The 26,594-nt window shown below is 42.2% G+C and overlaps 2 protein-coding genes across 2 annotated transcripts; both read right to left on the bottom strand.

The window, feature by feature from the left end:
• Positions 1 to 21: 21 nt before the first annotated feature.
• pfkla (phosphofructokinase, liver a) lies at positions 22 to 9,264 on the bottom strand. The gene is made up of 22 exons (XM_083921946.1): positions 9,068 to 9,264; positions 8,453 to 8,526; positions 8,254 to 8,331; positions 6,918 to 7,107; positions 6,455 to 6,620; positions 5,970 to 6,014; positions 5,774 to 5,882; positions 5,441 to 5,536; positions 5,139 to 5,231; positions 4,851 to 4,976; positions 4,684 to 4,748; positions 4,408 to 4,471; positions 4,133 to 4,279; positions 3,976 to 4,046; positions 3,404 to 3,491; positions 3,140 to 3,292; positions 2,514 to 2,678; positions 2,352 to 2,413; positions 1,384 to 1,495; positions 1,134 to 1,233; positions 937 to 1,042; positions 22 to 855 (listed from the first exon to the last, which is right to left on the bottom strand). Exons 1-22 carry the CDS (start codon positions 9,162 to 9,164, stop codon positions 708 to 710), a joined length of 2,355 nt encoding a protein of 784 aa, XP_083778072.1. The 5' UTR covers positions 9,165 to 9,264; the 3' UTR covers positions 22 to 707.
• Positions 9,265 to 15,261: 5,997 nt separating this feature from the next.
• On the bottom strand, positions 15,262 to 23,480 carry map3k13 (mitogen-activated protein kinase kinase kinase 13; the record flags this gene model as incomplete). Its single annotated transcript, XM_083921159.1, has 13 exons — positions 15,262 to 15,598; positions 15,737 to 16,028; positions 16,258 to 16,328; positions 16,429 to 17,182; positions 17,612 to 17,755; positions 18,199 to 18,315; positions 18,505 to 18,614; positions 18,838 to 18,946; positions 19,130 to 19,288; positions 19,416 to 19,574; positions 20,855 to 21,046; positions 21,199 to 21,382; positions 22,841 to 23,480. 13 exons carry the CDS (start codon positions 23,478 to 23,480, stop codon positions 15,497 to 15,499), a joined length of 3,033 nt encoding a protein of 1,010 aa, XP_083777285.1. The 3' UTR covers positions 15,262 to 15,496.
• Positions 23,481 to 26,594: the final 3,114 nt, after the last annotated feature.

Genomic DNA, 26,594 nt, shown 5'->3' with positions numbered 1-26,594 from the left:
ATGTATCTATCGAAGTGCAGTAGTTGTGAAGTTTATTATTATTATTTTATGTAAGAAACTGCATATTAATATTGCTGTTCAGTTTTCATTAAGTAATGACAGAAGCAGTGTTTCACCCACTGGTCCCATGAGTCAGTCACGTTCAGACATTGAGTTAAAACGTGAATCAGAATCTCAAAAACAACCACTAGACCAAGTTTTTGATAGATGGGGGGTCCAAAAATGGAGTAGCTCTCAATTAATGCGGGATAACATGGATATACATCAGATATTTCTGTTAGAGAAGAATAGAGAATTTGCCCATTGCTCTAATAGAATGGGTTAAATGTGGAGTCTAATTCTCACTATGTAGTGCTGTGAATACATGTGTGACAATAAATAATAAACATAATATATTCAGTAGTAAATGAATACAATTTGAGCTTCATGGCACACTGATTGTCATTTTATGGCAGTGATTTGACCACACAGTCTTGTCACAAGGAATAGAAAATCAATTCTGTCTAATTCCTCAACTAGTAAATTAATACCTGAAATATATTTTTACATTATTTAATATACAGTAGCTACTATGACTGACAACAGACTGAGATCAATGCTCTCTTTTAAAGGCTTCAATTCCGCGTAGTGGCAGATTGAAATCGGAACAAAGGATGGACAGATAAGGTTAAAAAAGGTGCAGCGAGTATACTGTAGTTTTGGAAAGCCTAGAACCCAGAGTCGATGCTGATGGAGCGTCGAGTCACATGTTCAATCTCTCCAGGGACATATTCACAGAAGCTGGTTTGGTACTTGGCCAACATTTTTAGCAGCGGCCGAAGATGCAACCACCACTGGACCTTGGGCATCCGGTGCCTGAAAAACATAAATAACGTATAAGACTGATTCATTTATAATGAACTTGTGATTTAAAAAAAAAGCTGTGACACTGCTTACTCAAAATCAGTCATAGCCTTCAGTTCAGTGACAGGGATGAATGAGATAACCTTCCTGTTGAGGCCGAGCACGCATGCTGTATCCGGTGAGTTGGCGAACACGCGGCCTGGAGGGGAAGAAAACAGTGGAATCATTACATAAGCTTTAGGTTTATGGGCAATGTATTCATGTCAACTATGACTATACAGTAACTCTACCTTGTCTGAAGTTTTCAGTCAGTCGCTCTGAAATCCACTGGATAGCCCTCACACCCAACTTGGTGCCAAAATTTCTATCAAAGGGAGAAGGTGACCCTCCCTGGAGCACAAACACACAAGCAGAGTATGAATATATTACAATACTCCATCTCTTCACAGTATATAGGTGTCAGTTTTGTTGTCACTGTAACTGAAACTAAGTTGCTATATAAGCCGTTTTGTTGATGACTTATGTACCGCGGCTCCGTACCTGCTGAAGGTGTCCCAGCACATTCACTCTGCAGTCAAAGATGCCCTTCCCCTCTGATGAATACAGCCTATGGATGAAATCTGTGGTGTAGTTTTCATGACATTTTTCATTCCTGTTGTGAGGGAGAAAATGAGGAACAAAGGAACAAATCAATCAGACATCGTTTCATGTATACAAGGTGACATGTTCCACATATGCTGTACAGTATATCCTTTTACATTTGTTTTGTTGAATTCAAATAGTTTAGATTGAGTGTGAATGGTTGTCCGTCTCTGTCTGTCTCTATGTGCCCTGCGATTGACTGGCATCCCCGCGACCCCAACAACCGGTTGGAGATGGATGAATGGTGTTACTTTGATGCCGACTGAAATATATCAACAACCTTCAGATTGATGGCCGGGAAATTTTGTACAAACAATAATCTTCTGACTTTAGAAGTCCTCAGACTTAAAATGTAGCTCCATAATCTAGTCAAAGTAACATAAATGGAAACTGTGCAGTCCAACTCTGCTTAAATTTGCAGGTGTATTTAGACGCTATCCTGCCCTGCCATTTTGACAACAGCTAAGCTAACAGCTATGCTAAGTTAGCTGATCTGTCTGCCCTTTGAACTGGGTTGTGGGTTGTCAGGTTGCAGTTACAGGTGGGTTGAAATTCTACGTAGTGTGAGGATTGTGCGTGTAGATCGTGATTCATAGACGATATGGCAACTTGGGTGACATCAGACAAACACAAAATGTATGGGCTTGTGTACGACATGGCCATGGAAATTCTGTGAGTTTCCTGGGATAAACACCAAAACGGGAGGGCGTTAGGAGATGGCCTTGAAACACGAGAAAAACTGGAGTGTTGGAAGGTGTGATCCTAACGCGCTAAACTAAGGGGGTACAAAAATGCATGAAGAGACGCACATGCACGTTTTTCATTAGCTTCTCTATTACAAAATAATGTCTGAATAAGTGTTGTACCTCAGCACTAGACCCCGCTGGATGTCCTTCTTCATTTTTTCAGTCAAATGATCCACATTGGTCTGTCAAAAGACAATTCATTAATTAATTAAAGAGACAGAAAGCTAAGAACATTGTAGACAAAAGAAAATAAACAGCAGAGGTTTTTCCTTTTGGTCTTACCTTCAGATCGTGGATGTTGAAGGGGTCTTCAAAGATGTAAGCTGCGTCAGCACCTACAGCTATACCAGTGGAGGTTGCCAGATATCCACAGAACCCACCCATCGTCTCCACCACAAACACTCGTCTCTTGGTCCCAGTGGCAGACTGCTTGATCTTGTCGCAACCCTGAGGAAAAAAAACAAAAAGGCGGTGAGAAAGGAGACATTTTGAAGGCAATCAAAGGCAGGGTCAGTGTCTGTGTGGGAGGGCAGAAAGAGACATTGATTCACTCCTAATTATCTTTTACCTGTACTGTGCTGTGTACAGTTTTGAACCCATTATCAGGCCTATAGAGAGACAAAGCTCTGGTGTGTGTGTGGTACTTTTTCCAGGTGTGGTGCTTAACACAGAACCAGAGGAGTGAACCAGAGTGCTGCCTGTTTTCCTCTCTAGGTGTAAATATAAAAACTAAAGCTCTAAATACTCACTGTCACCCCTGCTTTGACTAAGAATGCAAAGTTCAAAGTGTAACTCACTAATACGGCAGCTCATATTATGTGAGGTTTTCTGGCTCGCTTCAGTCTCTATTCCTGTTAATCCTGAAACATCAAAGTCACACTGTTAATTTGCCATCTGCTCAGCATTACCTCCATGGCAGCATTGACAGCCGTGTCTGCTCCCAGGCTGAAGTCAGTTCCAGGAACGTTGTTGCTGATGGTAGCAGGGATTACACACATGGGGATGCAGAGCTCATCATAGCGACCCCGGGCTTCAAACAGCTGCAGCACTGCAGCGTAGGCCTTTGAAAGTCACCAGGAGATAGATTGAAAACCTCTTTGATGTAACATTGACAGTATAAAATAATATACAGGCACTGCAGGTCTGGCTCTTTGAAGGAGTGTGTCTTATACCTCAAACCCTCCAATTACGAGCAGAGCTGAGATTTGGAATTTGGCAATGGTTTCCACAATCTTCTCCATGTGTTTGTTTGGAAGAGTCCTGAATTAGTACATCAAACAGAAAGAATTTTTAAAAATATATGTTGTTTAAGCTAATCTAAGTACCTCATCAACTTCACATTGATCCAAAACACCTCTCAAATTTAGCTGTAATGCAGACCTGCTAATTGATTACAGCCATGACAGGGATCCATAACACAGTATAATTGGCCTACACGGTTCGAATGGCAATCTTGTGCAACTTCGGCCTGGGGGCACCTTGTGCGTAGGGGCGGAGCGCTGAGCCATGCACCTGCAGACCCCAACGCAATGATTGGCTAGCTACAGGACCCGGTAAGTAAGCCTCCAATTCTTGGAGCTGCTCTGACTACAATCAGTATCAACGACCAGATGACCGCGCTGACCACAACAAGCATGAAAGAAATGCGTCTCTGCAAATTCCCCAAACTTTATGGAAATAAAATACTAACTGCTGGAGTGTTCTTATGATTATTTTAATATGTTCATATTATAGAAATGCTCACCGTTTTGTCCCCAGCAGTGAGCCCCCTTGGCCGGTCCATCCCGCCACACTGTGCCACTCCATCTCAGAAACCTGCAGACAGACCGGTGTCAGTACTGAACACTGTCATACATGTTACTTGCAGCTCAAATCTACTGCGGTGTGGGAAATACCCTTACATTTCCGTTGGCAAGTCCTTGAAAGCCATCATGGACGGCGTAGACCTTGTGTCCATGAGCAAGCGCTAACCTCACAGCGGACCTCACCGCCGCATTCATCCCTGCAGCCGGGGCTCCCACGTTGAGAACAGCCAAAGAGAAATTGCTCTGAGGGAACACGAGTCATATATTAATAGAAATGTATGTATTTAACTTTTGTGATCCTTTTACACGCATTTAAGGCTACTACTGTACGTGCATGTGCAGGTGCGTGTCCATGTTGGGGAGAGACTAACCTCAGACTGGAGAGGCTTCTGGAAGGCAAGGAGCTTGTAGATGTTCCAGTTGTTCTCAAAACTCCTGCAAATTAAAATTATTATTCACATATATGTTTATTATTTGCACATAAAAAACAACACCAAAATTACATTTGTTCATTATAGAATTACTATGAATGGATGATATATTTACAAGGGCCTTAAAGGCATTTACTTTAGTACATGAACACAATTTTGCATTATGATATAATGAATATAACTATTTAGTATACATGAAAAAAAAAATCAGCTCACCCTCCGCGCAGTTTGACAGCCTCATCAAACCTCTTCTCGTTCATGGCAGTCTGCACCAACTTAGTCTACAAATGATTAAACAGTCGAGAAAAAATTACAGCAACCTCCCACTGTTTGTGAGTATGTCCATTAAATTCAATTATAGAACATAGAAAAGAGCGACTCACCATCTCCACACACTCCATTAGAGGCAGACGAACGGCATGGTTACCTGACAGGCCGATGACACAGGCTGGGGTGTGGGGAGACGCCTCCATCAGGGCGACCACCGCCTCCACCCCCAACTTAGTGCTCTGGAAAACACAAGAGTCCATACTCTACGAGTGCTTTTTATCATCTCCTATCAACAGTAATGTCTTGTATGTTCTACATTTAGGCAGTTTAGACCCGCAGTTTATGCAGTTAAATGTTCAATGTTGCAGTATAAAAATAAAAAAAATCACCATCCAACTCACCAGTATTCTGTCAAATGCTGAGGGAGTTCCTCCTCGCTGAACATGGCCGAGTACTGTCACTCTGGTATCATAACCCAGCCTCTTTACCACCAGCTTCAAACACACATGAAGGCCTATTAGTGTTTTGTGGGTTTGTCATTAAGCAGGCATACGCAACAGAGATACTGTGAGAGAAAAGTGCTTTACAAACATTTGAGAGGGAGCTTGTTTGAATGATAATTTAACATTACGGGCAGTTGTTAGTGAACACACAGTATAGACAGCTCATCAATCAGCCCCAGTCCGTAAATCTTTTAACTTACATCTTTCACGTAACTTGAGGAGATGGGCTTGCCATTTATGTCGATGGCTCCCTCTGCGATGATTACGATGTTGAGTCTTGATCCCTTTATGCGGCTCTGGAGTTAAACAAATACATGCATATTAGCCAGTTAGTCAGTTAGCACAATCCTGCTTCTAAGTCCTGTATTTTTTACATAGAGGCAATTTAGCCTCTAGTCCTGAAACATTTGTAAACCAAAATATGTCTATATCTGTCCTACTAGAAACAGAGTAACCTCTCCTGTGAATACAAATACAGTAAGTACGAATGTGCCTAGAACTTGTATACAGTCTTGAGTTGTTTGTGTCTTTACCCCCTCTAGACGGGCACACATACGGTCCTCCCAGCCCTCCTGAGGAGGAGCCTCTGGAATGAAGAGCCAGTCTGCCCCAGATGCCAGTGCTGACACCAGGGCCAGATACCTGGAGTAACAGAACAAAGTAGTAGGACAATTTGTTTTATTCAGTGGCAGCGTATGAAGGAGAAAAAAAAGTGTCAGTGTTACTCACCCACAGTGACGCCCCATGACTTCCAGAACGAAAGCGCGCTGGTGGCTGCACAAGGTACACAACATTTATATTAAAAACATTTGCAGCAAGTATGTGAGCACACAAACAGAGATTGTAGAAACGTGTCGAGATCCAAGGGAGCAAGTCCAGACAAGATCACATGCCAAACAGGCTTGAACAGGTGAGCTGGGGTTATAACTGATGATTTCATTCCATTAGTTCACTTTGCAGGTATAAATATACACCAAGTCGGATATAGGGTTGCAACAACAATTTCTTCGAATTGCACATTACAGAACAATAATCAAAAACAGACACCAGTTTATCCATTACTGCTAAAAATATATCTATTTACTACTGTGCCTTTGTTATATCTTCATATTCTAAAACATATTTAAGAATGACTGTCAGTGGCCTCATAATAATTGCTTGAAGCAGCAGCTGGTTCAGTGGGTGTCACTGTTCATTATCACACAGTGTCCGACCTTTGTGCGGTGGTCATGATAGCATCAATTATCTCCATGATGCGGTGCAGCGCAGAGTCAGCTCCGATGGTCATGTCGGTGCCGCAGAAGTCGTTGTCAATGGAGCCCACGAGCCCCACGATGTTCAGGTGGTCGTGCTGCTTGGCCAGAGTGTCTGTGATCCTTCCTGAAGTAACACACACGCACACACATTGTTGTAGCTGTCTATTATTTACACGGAATACAGATACAGCCCTTTATCAGTCTATATACAACAGTAGCAGTGTCGACAAAGCTGATCACATACCTTGGACAATGAAATTATACCATAAAAGGCTTTTTCAGCATAGAATTCATTTTTATTTACCGTATTATTTCCAATATACAGTATGAGTACATAATGAGGGTTAACTAATATAATTTAATATATAACTATATATTGCCATAACTCAGTGTCAAGTTGACAAAAAAAAGAGCACTTTACCTTTCTTTACGAGATCGTCCAGCAGACCGCTCCACTCACTGCGGAAGATGTTGGCTCCAGTCAGACTGCCGTCTCCGCCACACACACACAGGTTGGTGATGCCTTTCTTCACCAGGTTGAAAGCGGCAGCGAGTCTTCCCTCACGGGTTGTGAAGGCCTTGCATCGGGCACTACCTATCACAGTCCCACCCTGCAACAGAAACATCATATAAACAAGTGACAAATCAAACCAAGACAAACGGGACATTGTAATCTGACAATGAAAAATGTCATGCTTAGTGACAGAAATATTTGTTTTTGCTCTGGCTCCAGATCGTTTAGTTTGTTAGTAGTATTGATACATATATCTTAAATCATGAAATCAGAGCAGGGATTGGGAGGAGACTTAGATCGCTCAAGACACATTTGTCCTTTGATGTCAAATGTTAACCCCCATGCACAGCAGTGGTTCCCAACTTGTGGGACGTGACCTACACAGGGTCAAAAAATTAATCAAAGGGGCTGTGAGATAATTATTATTTTAGAAGGAAATAAGAAAAAAAACACATTCTGTTACATACAATTGGGGTTATTTCTACTTTTCTCAAAAAATGATTTGAATGAAGCAACCTGAGGACGGGATATGACTCTTGAACTTCATAAACATGAGCCCTGAGACTACCAGCAAGTAGATGTTGCTTTGTATTAATGGATCATAAGCAAAAATAGTGCAATACAGAATCTGGTCTTATCTGGTTACTACAGTATGGTGTAGTATGTTAAACACAACAATTAAAAAAAATAGATTTGCTTTAGAAAAAGTGGCACATGCCCTTCAACACTTTTGCTGCATACATTTAGGAGAAATGTTGCAAAAAGAACAGTGGGATCATTTGAATTGCTTTTTTTTTATTTTTTTTATTCTTTTTTTCATAGTGCAGCTTGCTGCTTCTTTAACTGACACAATTTAAAGCACATGCAGCCAAGCCTCTTACCAGGTTATAGGCTAACCATTTTTTATACAGGCAGGAAGAGAAGAGACCAGATGGATGAAATACTAACATTCCTAATAAAAGCATAAAAAAGAAAGAGAAATAGAGAGATATTTAAGATCGGAAAGAAACAACACAAATGAAAATCAGAATCACAATTAAAGCAGAATAGGCCTTTTTCATAGAGATTTTGAAATATGACTGAAGCAATATTAATCAACACAATAAATGATGGTTCTGCTATTTTGCTTATAGTTTGAGTAATACGTGTGCTTTTTCTTAAATAATCTTCTTTGAAAAAGGCATTTTTATTGATAGCCCCCTTTACCACTGATGTCAACATGGACTGTAACGGTAATATTTACCTGTTGGATGATGTTGGTCACACTGTGCCAGTGTGCCAGTTTGATGTTGTCTCCACCATCCACCAAGCCCTGGTATCCCTAAAGAGTAATTTTCCAAACAGTATGTTAATGTTAAACATTAAAAACATGAACCGCTACAGCAAGAATAAAGTCCTAACTCATTTTAAAAGGATTATACTTATAAAAGCAGCTTGTTTACCTCATAAATCAGATAGACCTGGGCCCCCACGTAGATGCCCATTCTGGTCACAGCTCGGACAGCAGCATTCATCCCTGGGTCGAGGATATTTGCATAAAAAGATTTGGTTCACCTCTGTTTCTCATTACACACAAGCTGTTGCACAAATATCCTGCATGAGGAAATCAAAGACAACGATGGCTATGACTTCATTATCTCTTATCGGGCAAAGGTGCACACCTGCTGTGTGGAGACAATAACCAATGTCCTTGAAAAGCAGTACATGAACGGACGCTGACACTTTGAGCTCCCAGTGGAGGAGGTACTCAGGTTTGTTATTTAAGCAAAAGTGACACAGAAATATTCTGTTACAGGTGAGTCCTGCATTCCTAATTTTACTGAAGTTAAAGCACATAAACAATACGCAGATGCTTAAATGTGTCCGTCTGTGAGTTACAGTTACATGCTTTAGGTCACATGTATGTACGCAGCCAATATCCGACCTTTGACCCATGAGCAGATGACAGACGTTATTAACATGTATTGTAGAAAGTGAGCTTGATATCTAAATGTGTAAGGTAAATGCTGCTGGCTGCATTGTAACTTTAATGCTAATCTGTCAGACTTTAAAGTCACCTTGTGCATCTCCACCGCTGGTCAGCACTGCCATGGCCCGACCAGCTCCCGTCATCTTCAGCTTCTCCAGGTCCATCGAGCACATGTTTTTGAGCATCTCGGTTCAAAACAAGAAGAAGTATCCGTTAACTTGCTTAATAAAGTGGTTCGTTCCGGTCAAACCCGTCGCTTCCTCATTGGCAGTAGGTTAAACTTGAGTACACAGTCTCCAGGGTCTGGCTCATGACTCCGCCCTGCTCTAAGAAGGGCTCGCGGCGAGGGGCGTGTCTACACGGTAACCCAAGATTTGCGAAAGTCTCGCGAGATCAACAGTATGGTCACCCTCGAATGGACGAGGTTATTGTTAACGTTAGACATTGAACTCGAATGGCTAAATTTAGATGATGATGCTTTGGTATCGGTGAATCTAATGGTTACGTATAGTATTGGTGGTCTGGAAGTCTCGCGAGAGTTTACCATCTCGGGTTACCATCTAGAGCTCTGTGACTGGGGGCACTACTTTTATAATCCCGCACCGTCCGGAGCAGTTTTTTCCATGCGGGCTGCAGCTCAGCAGAGCGTGATTAACCCCCGCCTGCTCGCTGGACCCTGAAGTAAATATACACCCAGACAACTCCACAACAGCACGTACGACACGACCTAACTTCAACAGCTTTTAGTATTGTACTTAAATACAAAACATTGAGGTACTTTTGAAGTACTTTACTTGAGTATTTCCATTTTATGCAACTCTATGCTTCTACATTACAGAGGCAAATATTGTACTTTGCTTTTTTTATATATATATAAAACATGGTTATTTTATAAAACATAACAAATCATTTATCAATCAAACGTGAAATATATTAAACTACCCAATCTAAATTAGAGAACAAAGTATTAATACTTGATTTATTCTGAACTACTGTTATATTTTATTGTTCAGAATTTGATAGAATATCCGCTGTGGCTAAACCACTCCTGCAGTAGCATTTTTGTTTTTTTTTAAATAACCAAGACACTTATTTTGTGGGGGAAAAAACAGTGAGCAAAATTAGAGAACAGTAGACCACAGTGGCACAAGAGAAGACTTTAAGATTTTAAGATTTTTCTTCGGGCTCTAGGATTCAGAAAGGAACAGGAAGTGTAGAGGAGGCCCTTGTTTTGAATGTCTTCAGCACATCTGCGCCCACAGGACATCACTAGTTTCTCACACTGCTCTGGTTTGATCTTGGTCCATTCTTCTTGCAGTCTCTTCCACAGTTTGGTAACTGTAGTGGGTTTCTTAGACATTACTTTGTTGCCTAGGATTTTCCAGAGATTCTCTATGGGGTTTAGATCTGGAGTCTGGGCTGGACATTTCATTGGTAAATATTCTTAGCTTCAAGAAACTGCGTAACCCATTTTGTGATATGACGGGACATTGACTTGCATGAAAACTGCGATCTAATAGGGAGAAAATCGCAGTGAAGGTATTACATGTTGCTGAAGGAGGTTCACATAAACATTTGCATTCACCCTGCCATGTAGCTGAACAAGAGGACCAACTCCTGCTGCAGAAAACATCCCCCAAACCATGACACTTCCACCTTTGGGTTCAGTCTTTCTCCAGTCCTACACCGAACATAATGTTTCACATCAGACCCAAATAAATTAAACTTACTCTCATCACTGAAGTCACTCTTGACCAGTTCTCCTCTGTCCACACAACATGCTCCTCAGCAAAGGCAAGTCTAGTCTTTTTATTTTTTTCTGCTGATGAGAGGTTTGGTCACTGCAGAGTGGGCTTTCAGTCCAAATACCCCGAGACACAGATCTTTGTCCTGCTCAGCACTGAACTGGTGAGCAACTCCAGCTGCAGTGTTGAACCAATTCCCCATTGAGAGTCTTCTCATAACCCTGTCCTCTCCTGCACTTGTTTTGCATGGACGACCAGCCTTTTTGAGGGACTTAAATGAATCTGTGTCCTTGTAAAGTTTAAATATTCTTGAAATCAGAGACTTTGAACGCCCGACCTCTCTCTGATGGCTGAGAGGGTCGTCCCTTTGGCCTTCATCTGGAGAACCTACTGTCTCAGGGTTTCAGTCACCTTAGAGCAGCTCCCCATCTGGCAAAGTAACCTGGAGAGCTTCAGATAAATAGGGTGTGTCCAACAATAAGTAAGTTGTCTGGAAGTGTTCTCTAATTTTGCTCACTGCTTTTTTTTAAAAAAATGTTTTTTCAAAATTAAGGTTGTTGAAGTGCTTTGGTTATTTTTTATAGCCACGGTGGATATTCTATCAAATTCAGAACAATACAAAACAACATCTCAGAATAAAACAATATTAACTTGTTCTTTGATTTGGATCCCTCTGTCAAATAGAAAATCAGCTCCACCTCAACAACAGAGAAATGTTAATTACACATGAATGCATAATAATCTAATATATAATAACCACAAAAGGCTTTTTTTGTAGCTTTATCGGTACTCTTACTTTTGACACTTTCAGTACATTTTGCTGATAATACTTAATACTTTTTAATGCAGGACTTTTACTTGTAGGGGAGTATTTTCACAGTCTAAAGAATCTGGACACTTTTTCCACCACCGGTACACATACATAATATACTGTGTGTGTATACATGTGTATATATATATATATGTATATATGCGTGTGTGTGTGTGTATATATATATATGTATGTATATATGTGTGTGTGTGTGTGTGTGTGTATATATATATATGTATATATGTGTGTGTGTGTGTGTATATATATATATATATATATATATATATATATATATATATATATATATATATATATATATATATATATATATGTGTGCATTTAAATTTTTTTTACAAATACATGAAAGTATCTCCTCAAAATATTGTATTGAACCACAGTTTTCATTGTGGTTTCTACTGGGGAGCAAAACAACCAGTTGCTGCACTTTCAAACTGGTAATAACAAATACTAAATCAATAGACTCGTCTTTGAATCAGTGTCTTTAAATGTGCCAGGTGTTATTATGATGGGATTTTAATGTAGGGAGATACAATTAACAGAAGATATAACTTAATCAAATAAATACGTACAATTTAAACAATATACTGTATATTGGGGTGTGAGGTCGTGCTACCTTCTTAAATCTTGGCTGTTGCTGTCTTTCATATTCATGACGTTATAGAAAACCGTTGTGTAGAGTAGCTTCTGTGAATACACATGAAACATGCATGGAAGTAATCTCTCAAACTCACTAAATCCACCAAATAATACACATTACAAGTATATTTAATGAGAGGAAATTCTGTGTCACAGAAGAGATGGACAACAGTGTGTTGGGTACAGTACATCAGCATTTATTCCATGCAGTTGTTTGCTCTGATTTTATTCTCCCAGATACCCATTGCACTGTACACTGGATAATACAGGAAACGGAGAGGATTGGTTGATCGTAATGCCATTCAACAGGAAAAGGAGTTGGAAATGAGAGTAACAAAGAAACAGATGTTTGATACATAGGATGAGGCAACATGATGTCTATAGTTAGAGACAATTTCACAGAAATTCAGACGTAAGTAACTGGTATTTCGATGAAAAACGAGCTGAAGGGATCTCAGAAATCAACATCACACATGCCTTCAGGCTTAACGTGTCATTTACCCTGCTGCACGAAAAGTGAGTCCTTATACTCTACACTGAGATTAAAAAAAAGGTTTGCTAATTACTGATGTAAAGTCTGATAAATCAATACTTCATGATCTTAATGATGAATGGTCCCCTGCAGGGTTGCAAAGACAGAAATGATGCCAATGATATGACAATGCTTTTGTTCTCCCATACAAATACTGTCCTCTTCCCATACCAATTCATTGTGCTTCCTTTAAATAATACTTCTCAGGAGAAATCATAAGTCATGACATTTCTAAAGCTGCCTGAAATTAAAAAGAACAACACCTTTCAAGTCATTCATAATAAATTAATTAAATAATCATGTAGGCCAGCTACAAAAAAAAAAAATCAAAATTAAATTAAACCTTTCCAACAATCATACTTCACAGGGTACATAGCAGAAAGACAATTATATTAACAGCTTGATCGGATTACCCAGTCATTACAGTACACTAGGTTATTTCACACGTACGTAAACACAGTGAAGACTGTTGAAGGAGGCTCGAGGAAAGGCAGCAACTGCTTTCGGTACCAGGTGTAAGCCTTTCCAAAGCTTTCAAGCAAAAAGATAGTTGATCCATCAGTACAGTTTTTAGTTTCACCTTGTGCTACCCGGTTCTCATGACTCACATCCTCCTTCAGTGTTCAATACTGATAAATAAGTACTGCTCATTTTGAACCAGGCAGGATGGTCATGGGCGACAGAAGGATCTGCCAGAGCTGTGCGTTACGTTATAGAGAGAAGACGAAAACAGATTACATTACATTTACAGATGTTTACATACAGGAGTAACTAACACTGAGATGAGGTGGTTGAAAACCAAGAGCAGCTTTTATTGCTCCGTGGCCTTGTCTCTGGCTTTTATTCCCAATCTCAGCCTTCTGCGTACACTTGAGCTGACATTGTGAAATTCAACCTTGGCTGGCTATTTTTCCCCAACCACAGAATCATTAAGGTAGTTGACAAACACTCTAATATGGATATAAAAAATAATGCTCTCTCAGGTGCAGTACCCCTTTTCAAAGACGACAAAACAAAATGGTAATATTGCCGGGATTCATGGGAAACATCGGATAAATTACATTGAGTAGAAAAAAAAGGAGCCTGGACATTTCTGTAGCACAAGGAAAAGTAATTCATTGTAACCGTCACCACCTAGTGGCCGTTGATATATTGCTCCTGCTCCCAATTGGCAACATAAAACCTGAGCAGCAAAGCCCCTAGAAAGCTTGTAAAATGGGACAATTAAAAAAATAGCATCTGCAATACGCTGTTTGAAACTTGCTGCTCTCCTCTAGCCACCAGTCACTGTATTGTGTCTAGCCAGCTAGACGCCCCGGATCCTGAGCAAAAAAACTTCATCACCTGAGCGCCAACCTACATTATTGCTGTTTTATTCACTACAGCACAGAAAACCATTATTATTTTTGGACATTTCCAGACAATATAAATGACCCTGCTAGCAAAGTGGTTAATGGGAGACACTGCACCTTTCAAGAAATGGGATACTGCAGCTGGATTGCAACTAAAATGCTCTACATCTCTACATGACATTAATGTCTGTTACATGAATAAAGGGTTGAACATCAAGGCCATCTGTAAAACCTTTTTTTTTTTAAATATTCCTGTATTGTCCATATTATGTGCAACTCAAAGAAGATTCCTACGTACAATAATTGGTCCAGTCCAGTTTCTCACAGTCCGAACAATCCTGAGATGAGACTTGAAACTGCAATGTCTAATGGAGAGGAGAGAGCGTTGTGTTTACGCACGCACACACACACACACACACCTCCCTAAACAACACAGGGTCATGACATCTGATTGATGATGACAAAGACGTGTGTGGGAGAAGGATGAGCTGGGTCTCAGACAGAGGAAGGCTCTTTTTTGTGTGTTTTATCTTCCTTAGCTGTCAGCTGAGTCTTCATCTCTGTTGCTCTGCTAGCTTGTCTACTTCATGCAGTCTTCTGGCAGCGTTTGCATTTTGCGAGCTACACAGGCATGCTCGGACACAGTTCAGCGCGGATTCCTGATGGCTGACGAGACACATGGTGTTTACTTGGGAATTAAGGGAGGGAGGGAGTCCAGTTGCGAGGTTGTTCATGCTGGTGTTGAGCTCCTTGTTCCCCACTCACTATGGTCTGGACAGGATGGAAGTGGGGCACACTGTAACCTCATGATAAAGCAGTTTGATCTTCCTTGTTGGTTGGGGATTTCAGTCAGTAAGATGCTAAGAGCAACGAGAGCCAGATCGAAAGGCTCGTATGGACACTCCTCGCGTCTGCGTCAGTCACCTGAGAGGCTGACAATCGCAGCGTCTCCACACTGCTAGCTGTCAGCCTCTGGTACATCAACACTTCTCATCATCATCATCATCATCATCATCATCATCATCATCATCATCATCATCATCATCACCACCACACACTTAGCCCTGCTCAGTTTCAAAATGTCAGTTTTTTTTTCTCTGTTTAGATCAGAGAATTTACAGATGTCCTGAATTGTCCTTCAAAACTCAGACAAAAATAAATTACGAATGTTACACTATCTACTGTACATTATCATTCAAGATGGAATCCCTGCCATGGGTTGCCTGGATGCTGTGCTAAAGATGAGGGTTTATGAAGGGAAGGGTAGTTCTAAGGGGAGGCTCTGGGAGAGATTGCATGGGGCGTTTGCCTTTAAGGAGCTTTGTTTACAATGTCGTCCTCTTATTGCTGTATTCTCTGTAGGGCAGAGTGGGACACGATGGCCTCCAGGTAAAAACAGAACCAAGTCCTAGGGCGGGTTTCACCACGAGGAAGGAGCCCCGACTTTCTTGTTTCTAATGGTGGCATCGGAGCACTCTGCTTCTGACGTATCACAGTCCGAGTCCCCAAACTGTAGAGGATTCTGGGAGAAAAATGAAAGAGAAAAGAGAATCAGGCAACTGTTGTACAATAACAATTTTATTATTTGACCATCTCTAGCCTGGATAAAATTACTGCGCTCACACACACAATAGGACCGCACGCATTCCGCGGCACTGACCTCGTAGCTGTGTTCGTCGGAGCACAGTTTGCCCAGTGATATCTGGGTCTTCACCCTGCGGACGGCGCACTCCTTGTCAGAGAGGCCATCTGACTGGGTGGAGATGTCGATGGGGATGTCCGGTGTGTGCGACAGCAGCTCATCCAAGTGTTCCTCCTGACTGTTGCTCAGCCTCTCCAAGGGCCCGCTGTGGGAGTGGTCGCTGGTGTTTCCCTCCTCTCCGTCAGACACAGACAGATTCTCTGAGCTGAAGGTGGAGTAAGACTGGAAGCTGCTCATACAGCGATGAGGTCTTTGGGAGCAGAGGAAGAATAAAACATGTGGTTTTAATCCAGTAGTTACATTTCAGACTGGTTCATACCTGGTTTGCTGTATTTTTGAAATATTCAACTATAATGATTATCTTTGGTTATGGTGGGGTGAATGGCGTGTCATTTTCTTTTGTTGAACCACATGATGTAACAGAGTTACAACACGGTGAAGGTCTAGATGGCAAATTTAAGGACCAACTGTAATTTTACCTCTGTCGCCTTGGAAACTCTACTTCACTATCAACCTCCCCCTCTTCCTCTTCAGATGACTCATCGCCGCCCTGTAAGAGAAGTAATTACAGCTGTTAATCCATCATCTTTCACAGTGAACACAAACACATGCTACAAAATTACTGTTGTAAGGCTACCAGCTTTGCTCACCTTCCGGACTGGTCTGAGAGTGCGGGGCAGAGCTGTGAGCAGGGTGTGAGTGCGTTGGGATGCTGCTTGTTCCTGCGGCTGAGCCTTCTTTGTGGCCTCTCCGTCTGAGGCGGGATCTTTGCTGGGAGCCCCTAAAGACGATGCAGTATTTTCCTGGGTGTTGAGTAGAGAGTAGTGGGGCAGCTCTGGGTGGCTTGATGCAGGAGGGGTCTCCTGACAGTGTAGGCAGCCAGGGAAAGGGTGCGCCTGGCAGCAGGGACACAAAGAGCCAGCACCAGCACCTGGAACGGGATTAGAGCCGCTGGATGAAGTCCGCTGTCGTGTGTCTGCATCCACAGCAGTGGATATGAGGTCAGGGCTGGAGCCAGAAACGCGACGCTGCAGGTGGTCTGTCTGGGGGCTACGGAGGGGGGCGGCGGGGCCAAAGTAGCGCAGGTTGTTGGCACAGTTGACAACGGCCTCCTCGCGGCCCTTCAAGGGGAGGAAGGGCCCCTCAGTTGGTGGTGGGAGGTGGTGGTGATGGAGGAATGGCTGCTCCTGGAGAGACTGAGTGTCTTCTAATGCCCCAGCAAGAGGCTTTAGCACCCCGAGGAACTCGCTGTGGCTTCCCTTACTGTTGGCCCGGCGGTGACGAGGCTTGCTGCGGTAGCGGGCTTTGCCAGGAGGCGTGGAGATCTTCGGGCTGGCTGATAATGGCGAAGGGGAAGGGAGAGGGTCAAGGCTGGGGATGCCATCAGAACGAAGTAAGTCTGGCCTGAAAGAAACGCATACAGCAACATTAACATAATGCATCTAAATTCATTTATTCTCACGTACACTATATGTCCAGTGTCTTTTAATGAAAATATAGTATTAAATCTTACTCACTTATTTAAGACATACATTTTATATCTAGATCAGGCATCTCCAATCCTGCTCCTGGAGGGCCGCTGCCCTGCATGTTTTAGGTTTCCCCTGCTGGTCTACACCTGAGTCTGATGATTATCAATCCTGTGACAAGCTTTAGCTGCTTGATAAGAGCAGGGCATTAGACTCAGGTGTGTTTCAGCAGGGAGAAAACCTAAAACACAGGATTGGAGATGCCTGATCTAGATAAACCCGGAAATACTAATGGATGTATAGCAGCTGAAGCCGGAAAATTACAGTGTTTTCTTTTACAATTAGCTTTTGCTGCGGTTCAGACCTTTTAGTAGGAGGCATCCCAGGTTTGTGAGACATGCTTCCTTTCTTCTTGATGAGCTTCTCTACAGCGTTGGACCTGACAATGGGTCTAACCAGGTGGCGCTTATAGGTCCCGGGATATTTCTTCTCCACTGCCTGCTCTCTCCTGCAGGGATGGCAGAATTATTTTATATGACAGCATTACTTTTTTAAGAAAACACACAAAACAATAAATGCAGGAAAGGAAAGTGAAGCTTTTATTATTCGCGTCATTCCCAAAGCAAAATGAAAATAAACGCCTAGGACGTTTAGGTGGAAATGTAAAAAGAAAAAAAAGCCTGACAATTCTTTGCGATGTGATTCAAGAATGCCCTTTTGTTTTAGTTACTATAAACTGACCCAAAACAATGATGTTTTTTTTATTTCTTTATTTCATTCTTCCCACTAGTTGAACATACGGTCAGTTTTCATGCCAGGCCATTGTAATAATTTAATTCCTGGAAATGCCTTTTACAAGGATAAAATAGTAGTATACACACAACTAAGGCCTGATATGAAGAAAGGAGCAGCTAGCTGATGACTACTTTGATAAAGGATTTATTTACATACTTCATGAGTTCCTTCTCTCGGACCTCCAGCTGCAGCATGATGGCACTGAGCTCCATGTAGAGGTTGTTGGCTCTCTCCAGCTTCCTCTCATAGTGCTCCCGGATGTCCAGTGCGTGCCTGAGAGAGTTGCAGACAAATATTCACTTCCAACCGTCCAACTTCACAACTGCATCATTAATTAAACTGACATTAACACACAAGCCATTTTGAAATCAGGAGGAACTGTGGATTGAAATATGTTCACTATTGCTTTCTTTCTCCTGTAAATACATACATGTCTCCATCTGTCTCTCCTCTCTTACACACCTGAGTTCATCGCGCCTGCGTCGTATCAACTCCTCGTCCAGCCTGTGGATACAGGTGCCTTCACTTTTGATCTTCTCAAAATGTTTCTTCACTTCCTCCCTCCATTCTGCCTGTAATATGGACGAACACAGTCAAAAAAGCTGAAAATCCACTGTCAGAAACATAAGTCATCAGATGACTTTAACCCAGCACTGTTACTCAGAGTAGATACTGTCTAAGGCTTGTTATACCTGTTATTGAAGCATATCAAACATATCTTAAGAAAAGAAGTGTATAGAGTCCTGTGACTAATACAAAGTGAAGGTTATTGTGTTTTGCATTAATAGTGCCGACCTGAGACTTAAAGTAGGTCTCCTGAGGAGCTCCTAGGACATCAGCAGAGGCAATGTCGAGGTGTAAGAGGATCTGACGAAACGAAGGCCTATTCCTCGGCTTGCCTTGCCTGGAATCAGCAAAATAACAGAGAGAGGAGATGTGATTAAATGCGAATAGTATAAATGTAGGCAATCCTATGTGGTTCATTGTAAGCATTTGTTTTGAGTATAAACAAAGCACAAAACCTTTTTAACAGCTATATTCCAACAGTTAAAGATGCTATTAGACATAACATATGATCCACACTCACCATGTTTGTTTCATGAGGATTTTAAAGCCATCTGGGCAGGTGGAGGGGACAGGAAGGTGAAGACTGTTGCTGCCGACACCCCAAATGATGGCTGAGGAGTCGACGTCTTTGTAGGGAACCTCTCCAGTCAGAAGTTCCCACAACACAACTCCAAATGACCTGCAACACAGCAGCGAAGAGAGTCAGATCTCACTACAGCAGCAACAACAACAACAACAACAACAACAACAGATAACTCTTAAAATATTAGACTTTTATCCAAGATATATACTGTGACAGAACTCACCAGATGTCTACTTTTTCAGACACAGGCTCATTTCTTATCACTTCTGGGGCCATCCAGGCCACTGTACCCGCAAATGACATCTTTGTACTTTTGTCACTGAGCTCTTTGGACGTTCCAAAGTCGGAGATTTTCACAGTGTCGTTGTGGGTGACCAAAACACTAAAAAGGCAGACACAAACAGGCAAGGTCAGACTTATTGATTGAGATGACCCAAAAAAGTGAGTATATCCTACACATTTAATGTAGTCCTATAATAAAATGTATATATATATATATATATATATATATATATATATATATATATATATATATATATATATACACTGCACAGTAATTCTAGAGTTATAAAAACCCATGTTCACCCTTTCATATCGAAGCCAAGCAGTGTCATACCAACATTAACCCAGGTCAGTTGACCTTGGTTAAATCTTTCAGACCCATGGCAAGTTTTCCCTGTGACATTTCTACTGGTTTTAAAGGGCCTTGACTTCCTTTTTGTAGTATTTTAATCTTCAAACCTAAAAGACCGTTACAGAAGCACATTTTCTGCATCCAAAACACCCCATTAGCCAAATGAGACTGACCTTTCCAGCAGATTCAGTCTGCTGTCATTCTGCTGACTAATACAGTGTTTGGCACTGCAGCAGCAGCATGATGATATTGATTATAGAAACAGGCCTACAGTGTGCAGAGGAGCAAGGAGGAGCAGGATGAGACAAGACATTGTGTCTTAATCTTAAGTCAAGGCAGCTAGCTTTTATTAATTCTGAGAATGGCATTTAAGTTAATGTCACTCTACTAACAGCTGAGAGGATGAATTGTTGTTGCTGCTGTGGGCTAAGAAATCTTAAACAAGACTGATCAGCTTTAAGAATGAGACAACAACAGCCGTGGGCAAGTGAAAAACCAAGAATACATACTGTACTCTACTGCAGATCAGGAGGGTACATTGTTGCTTAACATACTGAAGCATTTTCTTTTAATTTAACTATATTTCTATGAAACTCAGTTGTAAAGTAGTTTAATAAACGATTCATTATCACAATTTCATTTCATCAATGAATCTGCCAATTATTTCCTCGATTAATTGATGAGCGTTTGGTCTATAAAATGTCAAAATAGTGAAAATAAATGTCCATCGCAGTTTCTTATAGTCCAAGGTGTTGTCTTTAAATATCGTGCTTGTCAAAACCCCAAAGATATATAGTTTAATCAAAAAAAATCTCCATACTTGAGAAATTTCTCAATATTATCCTTCTGTCAACTGACTAATGGATAAGTCGACTAATCGTTGCAGCTTTATTGTACAAAGGCTCCAGCTCAATATTTTTTTGATCATTTCCACAGTAGTTGAATACACAGTCGTCGGAGTTACAAAAATCAAACCGTATGAAGCATTATAAAAAATTATACTCATCTCAAAAAACAAGGAAACTCACTTGGGAGACTTGAGATCTCTGTGGATGATCTTGTGCAGGTGTAGGTAGTTCATGCCGCTGGCGATGCCTGAGGCCCAGTCCACCAGCATCCTGGGGGTCACTTTCCTCCCCGCCCTCAGCACCTCATACAGCTGTCCCTGGGCGCAGTACTCCATGATGATGCAGTAACAAGGCGCCTGGGTGCATACACCCCTGAGTTGGACAAAACACAGGAAACACATTTATAGACCAACAGATCCTGATAATGACAAACTCCAACGTGTCAACTGTGCACTTGGACACCATCAGAGCTTCACAAGCTGAAAACAACAAGACAACATCAGGTCATGTGGTTGTAGACTTACTTGAAGCTGATGATATTTGGATGCTTAAGTTTTCGCAGGTGTTTGATGTCCGTCTCCTTCTGCTCACGCACCTTCTTGATGGCCACCTCCTCATAGCGAAACTTGCCCAAAAAGACAGCTCCCTGTGCCCCGCTGCCCAGCCACTGCAACTCTGAAATCTCCTCAAATGGAACCTCCCACATGTCTAGAAACAAGTGAATTACATTTTGTCAAAATACAAGCTACATATTGGCCCTCATTTATTAAACGAACGTACGGCAGAAAAACGTGCGTACGACCATTTCCTGGCAAACTTCGGCATTTATCAATTTGGACATGAGCGGGAGCTACGATCAAATCTCACGTCTGGTCTGAGATCATGTACGCACATTTCAGCCTGTGTATTTGCGTTGAAGCACAGCAAAACCTGTCTGAAAATAATGAATAAACCTCAGCTGTCATTAAGCATAAGCAGTCACATATTAAGTACAGATCAAAACGGATTCTTAAAATGAATAAGAAAAATAAAAATTGTGGTTGTAGCAATTGATTGTACTCATGTGCGTCTGAAGGCACCATCCATGAATGATTATGCATTCATCAATCGCAAAAACTATCACTCGATAAATGTACAGGTGATTTGTGATGCCAAGCTGTTGCTTTTAAATGTGGCGGCCAGGGACACACACACGATTCTTTTATATTTCTAAACAGCTCGGGTCCAGCCCCCCGCGACCCCGACAGGGACAAGCGATTGAAGATGAATTAATGAATGAATGTGTGGGCGCGCGGCTGCAGCAAGACGCACTGCAGAGCCAAAGTCATCTCCTCGGTTAGTGGCTATCCTCGATAAATTGCATTAAAAAGGTTTCAGATGATTAACATCTTGGTATGGTTCTTCTAGGTGACAAAGGTTATCCTCTAACGGAATACCTAATAGCCCAGCTGGCAAAACCCGCTACAGAGCAGGAGCGCAGGTTCAGCAGCGCGCACACACAGACATGGGCCACAGTGGAGCGCTGCTTCGGGTTGACTGCCTCCGTTATTCTTTTTCATACAGCGTTTTTATGGGCCCCTTTTATTCCACTCTTAAGACTAACAAAAAGCACATCTTTATTTTGCTCCATCTCGGATGTCAGGATGCCGATCTGTGTGTCGGAAAAGTTTCTTTTCGGACCAGCGTTTCTCCTCTACATGTTTGACCTCAGTGGGCGAGACCTCCGAACCAGGAATATTTAAGGGCGTAACATGTTAATGACGACCGAATTCAGCCGCCGCATTTATCAAGGCCCGCTCATTCGTACGCTGAGATTGGTCAGATACGAATGTTTCATAAATCACACGTGGGTTAAGGTTAGGGTTAGTAAAAGCCCTGTTCTGTCTGACTTTGCATCCTGCAGCCTCGGTGTCCAGCCTGTACAGCCAGCCCTGCAGCAAGGTGATCCTACCTTAACCATGACCTCAATTCAAACTGACAGCTGTACAGCTTCACCCACGACAGAAATATGGTAAAGCTAAGGTTTTCTATTCAATTACAGTTTCAGACTACATTAGGGGAAACATGAAGTTTGTTTTTCAGGAGCCTTAAAGAGGCATTTGAATTGAGCACAGAGCATTTAGTTTTAGATTAATTCCATGCAAAAAGATAAAACCCAGTTCTAACCTTGCTGTTGTAGCTTGTATTCTGTAGAGTATGTCTTCCCTATGATGTTCCAGACAGGCCGAAGACAGCCAAACAGCCCCTCCAAGAACCCACCAGACCCAGGCCCCGCTCTGTGGAAGTGCAGCTTAATGTCATCAGGGTGATGGTGCTGGCTCTGCCTCCCCTCTACACTGTGGTCCATGGGGCAGTCCCCTTCTCCCGTTTGCTCCTCCATCCCACTGCCACACCCATGCTCACAGGAGGCTGGCGATCCGGCATCCTCGTGGTCATGCTCCTGCAGCTGGAGCACGCTGTTTTCAAACTGCCCGCCCTCACTTCGTGTTGAGTCCACACTCAAGGCTGTGTGTGGGGGAGTTATACCCCCCAGTACAGAGTCCTCGTCCTGGCCAGGCGTCTGCAGCGTCTGCAGGGGAACAGGTAGGTGTGTTGGTGGGGCCAGGTCTGTGATAATCTGAGGAGGTAAATTGGACAGAGGGGGCTGAGGAGGCTGAGGTTGGGAGTTGGGCGAGTTTGATTTCTTCATGGTGTCCCCAACTACAGTGAGTTTGAGCTCCTCCTTCAGCTTGCCCACCAGCAGACTGGGGCAGGAAGTCCAAGAGAGCACCTCGGGGGAGCTACCCATGGTGTCGTGCATGTGCATGGGCTACCCAGTGTTAATGAACGGGGCGCGTCCTAACACACTCGTTTGTCTGAATGTTGGAAATCACCTGCAGAGTGGGGAGATGGATACAGAACGGGAAAGAGACAGGTTATCTAAATGATAAAGTCCATGGAAAATGAAATGCAGATCAAAATAAAAAGCAGGGTTAAATTAATTTGGATGAATGTAGACACCTCTGATACAACATAAACAAGATTAGAGCTGTTGCCATGGGGCCTTATTACTTCCACAAAGAGAAATGCAATCCTCTCACAGATCTGGGATTGAGAGAGCTTTCATCAATGATAATTATTTTTAACTATGGAGTGCAAACACTGCAGGGAGGCAGAGGTCAGATGGGCATAAAATCGGCACGTAGGAGGCAGTTGTTGAATGAAAGACATTGCAAAGTAGATAAAAGTAATGCAATTCTGGGAAATGTCTGGGATACAGTTGGAATAAACCAATCACACACACAACAGGGGCTTTACTATGTTATCTTTGAAGCAGTAACAGTATAGCAGGGATTATAAGTCTTGCTGTGTATTAGGACCGCTGAGAGCAAAACATCTGGCATGCACAGTCCATTCTTACTGCTTAACCAGCAGGCTGGCCATAGCCACCGCAGGCCCGTAGCCAGCCATAGAGCAAACATGCTAGTTCATTTCAGTCACTGAATCACCTGAAGCAAAATCCATACCATCTTAACCTGCCTTTATATTGATTTATATTGCGATAAGTGAGTTAAGAAACTGTTGATAGATGTCCTATCCAGACTGGAGGGTCTGTGTTTGGCTACTCAAGCAAATTAAAAACCTCAGAACACATAATTATTTTTTAAACAATGATGATACATAGCAGCATGTTAATCTGATGTAGGTTCACCTACTATCTTTGTCTGAGCTATTGATAGCATCTCACAGTCTTCATGAGAAAATGAAGCTGCCTTAGATGTCATCATGTGTGGAACTTGATTTCTATTTTTTTTTTCGGGCTATTCATGCTAATGCTTGAATATTCTGTGCCTCCCAATGAAGAATGTTAACCAAAGTGCTATGCTTTAGATCATAGATGTAGTTCAAGCTTTTTATATTTGTTGAAACTCTCACTAAATCCTGATGGCACTATGAAACGGACAGTCTGTGAAAAAAATCCTATATCTCCGTTTCCACCAGCTGCTCCCTGAATGCTCATGATGGCAACTGCTAGATTCCACCGTGACCGACCTAAAATAACCAATGAGAGCAGAGGAGTCTCTGAAGCAGCGGCAATGACTGCTCTGAACTCTGACCACATTGTGGAACTAGGCAGCGCTGATCAAATATCAATCAATTTTATGATACTGTATTGCCAATTTCTCAAATAAAGGGTTTAAAAGAGACATACTTTAATGTACCATTTAGCTGTAAAATAAGTCAACATACTGTTTTCAGACAAACAGATGGCCATTTATTCCACACTGTGCTTGTTTACTATATATATATATATATATATATATATATATATATATATATATATGCAGTGAGTGAATCAATTGCTTTGTAAATGATACTTGATTTTCCCCTGTAAACCCAGGAGGACATGCCCTTAGAAATCTAAACGAGTTTGAGGGGAGGTAGAAAACAGAGCGTGAGGGACACGGGGAGAAAGAGATAGCGAGAGGCTGTACAGTGTGTACAGTTGGGAACAGGAGATCAAAGTCCAGGAGGGAGGAGGCAGAGCAGTGAGCTGGCTCTGTGTTACGTGGAGGTTTCCTGAAGGGGACAGGCCAGTCATGAAGTCCAACTGAAAGACACTTCATGTTGCCCTCTGCGTTGAACACTGGCATGAATGCACAACTCTTCCACTAGGCATAGGTCAAAGCACAATAAATCCCTCTGATGCAGATAGCGACACAGAGCCTGAATTCCAGAGGCCAACATGTGTGTTTAATAATGCATTTGTTATTTGTCTTTTTGCCTTCTTCTTGGATACTTGACAATAAAATGAAGAACAGAGAAGACAGTGAAAGAGAAAAGGGATTAGAAATTACTGACAGGACTCAAAGTGGAGATGCTCACAGTTACATGATATGCGCCCTAGTCCACTGGCCCACACAGATGCCGCTTAAAAGTTTGTGCGAATGCATGTACTCTATCTGTGTGTATCTACTGGAGGGTAACCTGAGTGCTGTGAGAGTGTAGTGGCTGCCAGAAGCTCATCTATAATGCAGGCCTGTATCCAAGCAGTTTGCTGAGAGTGCAGGGGAAGGAGAGAATGCTCTCTCAGGTATCTAATAAATCCATCCCTTCCACAGCCGAGACAATCGAGCCATGCGAGTAGAGGCCCGTGCTGTAATTCCACCCCACGGACGATTCTCAGAGCTAGGCTTCTGACGTGGGCCGCAGTGTGTGGATGTGGTCGGCTGGACAGAAACATGCATGTTAAGCGCAAGCCTGCACGCAAAGTAACCCCTATAACCTTGCTAAAACTGCACAATTATATTGCCTAAATAATGACTACAGGGCACAATCTGACAGAAAACCTGACGCCATTCAGCCACTTATCATTTTATCCATTTGTACTCTCTCTCTGCCAAACCCCTTTCCTCTTTTCCCGACAGAATCAGGACTGAGTTTATGCATCTACTATATCTGACACCAACCATAGTAAGCGGACCTCTTGCTCTCTCCCATTAATCTCTAATGGAAGATCTCTATGTGCATAGAAACCCATGAATAATGTCTGCACCTCGTCAAGAAGGGTTTCATTTACACAGTCATTTATTCACACGACTTTTCAAAACTGAGCATGACTGGGCAAAGGATGTACTGACCAACCCTGATGTTGAAAAATGTTTTTGTCAAATGTTTAAAAAAGTAGATATTGCTTCTGAGAAGGAAACAATGCAGATGCTCGGCTGAGTGGATAAAAAGAAAAACGAGGGAGAGAGAGAGAGAGAGAGAGAGAGAGAGAGAGAGAGAAAGAGAGAAAGAGAGAAAGAGAGAAAGAGAGAAAGAGAGAGAGAGAGAGAGAGAGAGAGAGAGCTAAAGAGAGAGAGAAATTATCAGGGGCTGATCCTTTAATCCCTCTACAGGGCTCTAGAGACAAGCTTGCACATACACAGACCCTATT

This window comes from Echiichthys vipera, assembly GCF_963691815.1.
Source record: "Echiichthys vipera genome assembly, chromosome: 10".
NCBI lineage: Eukaryota > Metazoa > Chordata > Actinopteri > Perciformes > Trachinidae > Echiichthys > Echiichthys vipera.
The sequence above is the reverse complement of the archived record's forward strand: the minus strand, read 5'-3'. Positions and strand labels throughout refer to the sequence as shown.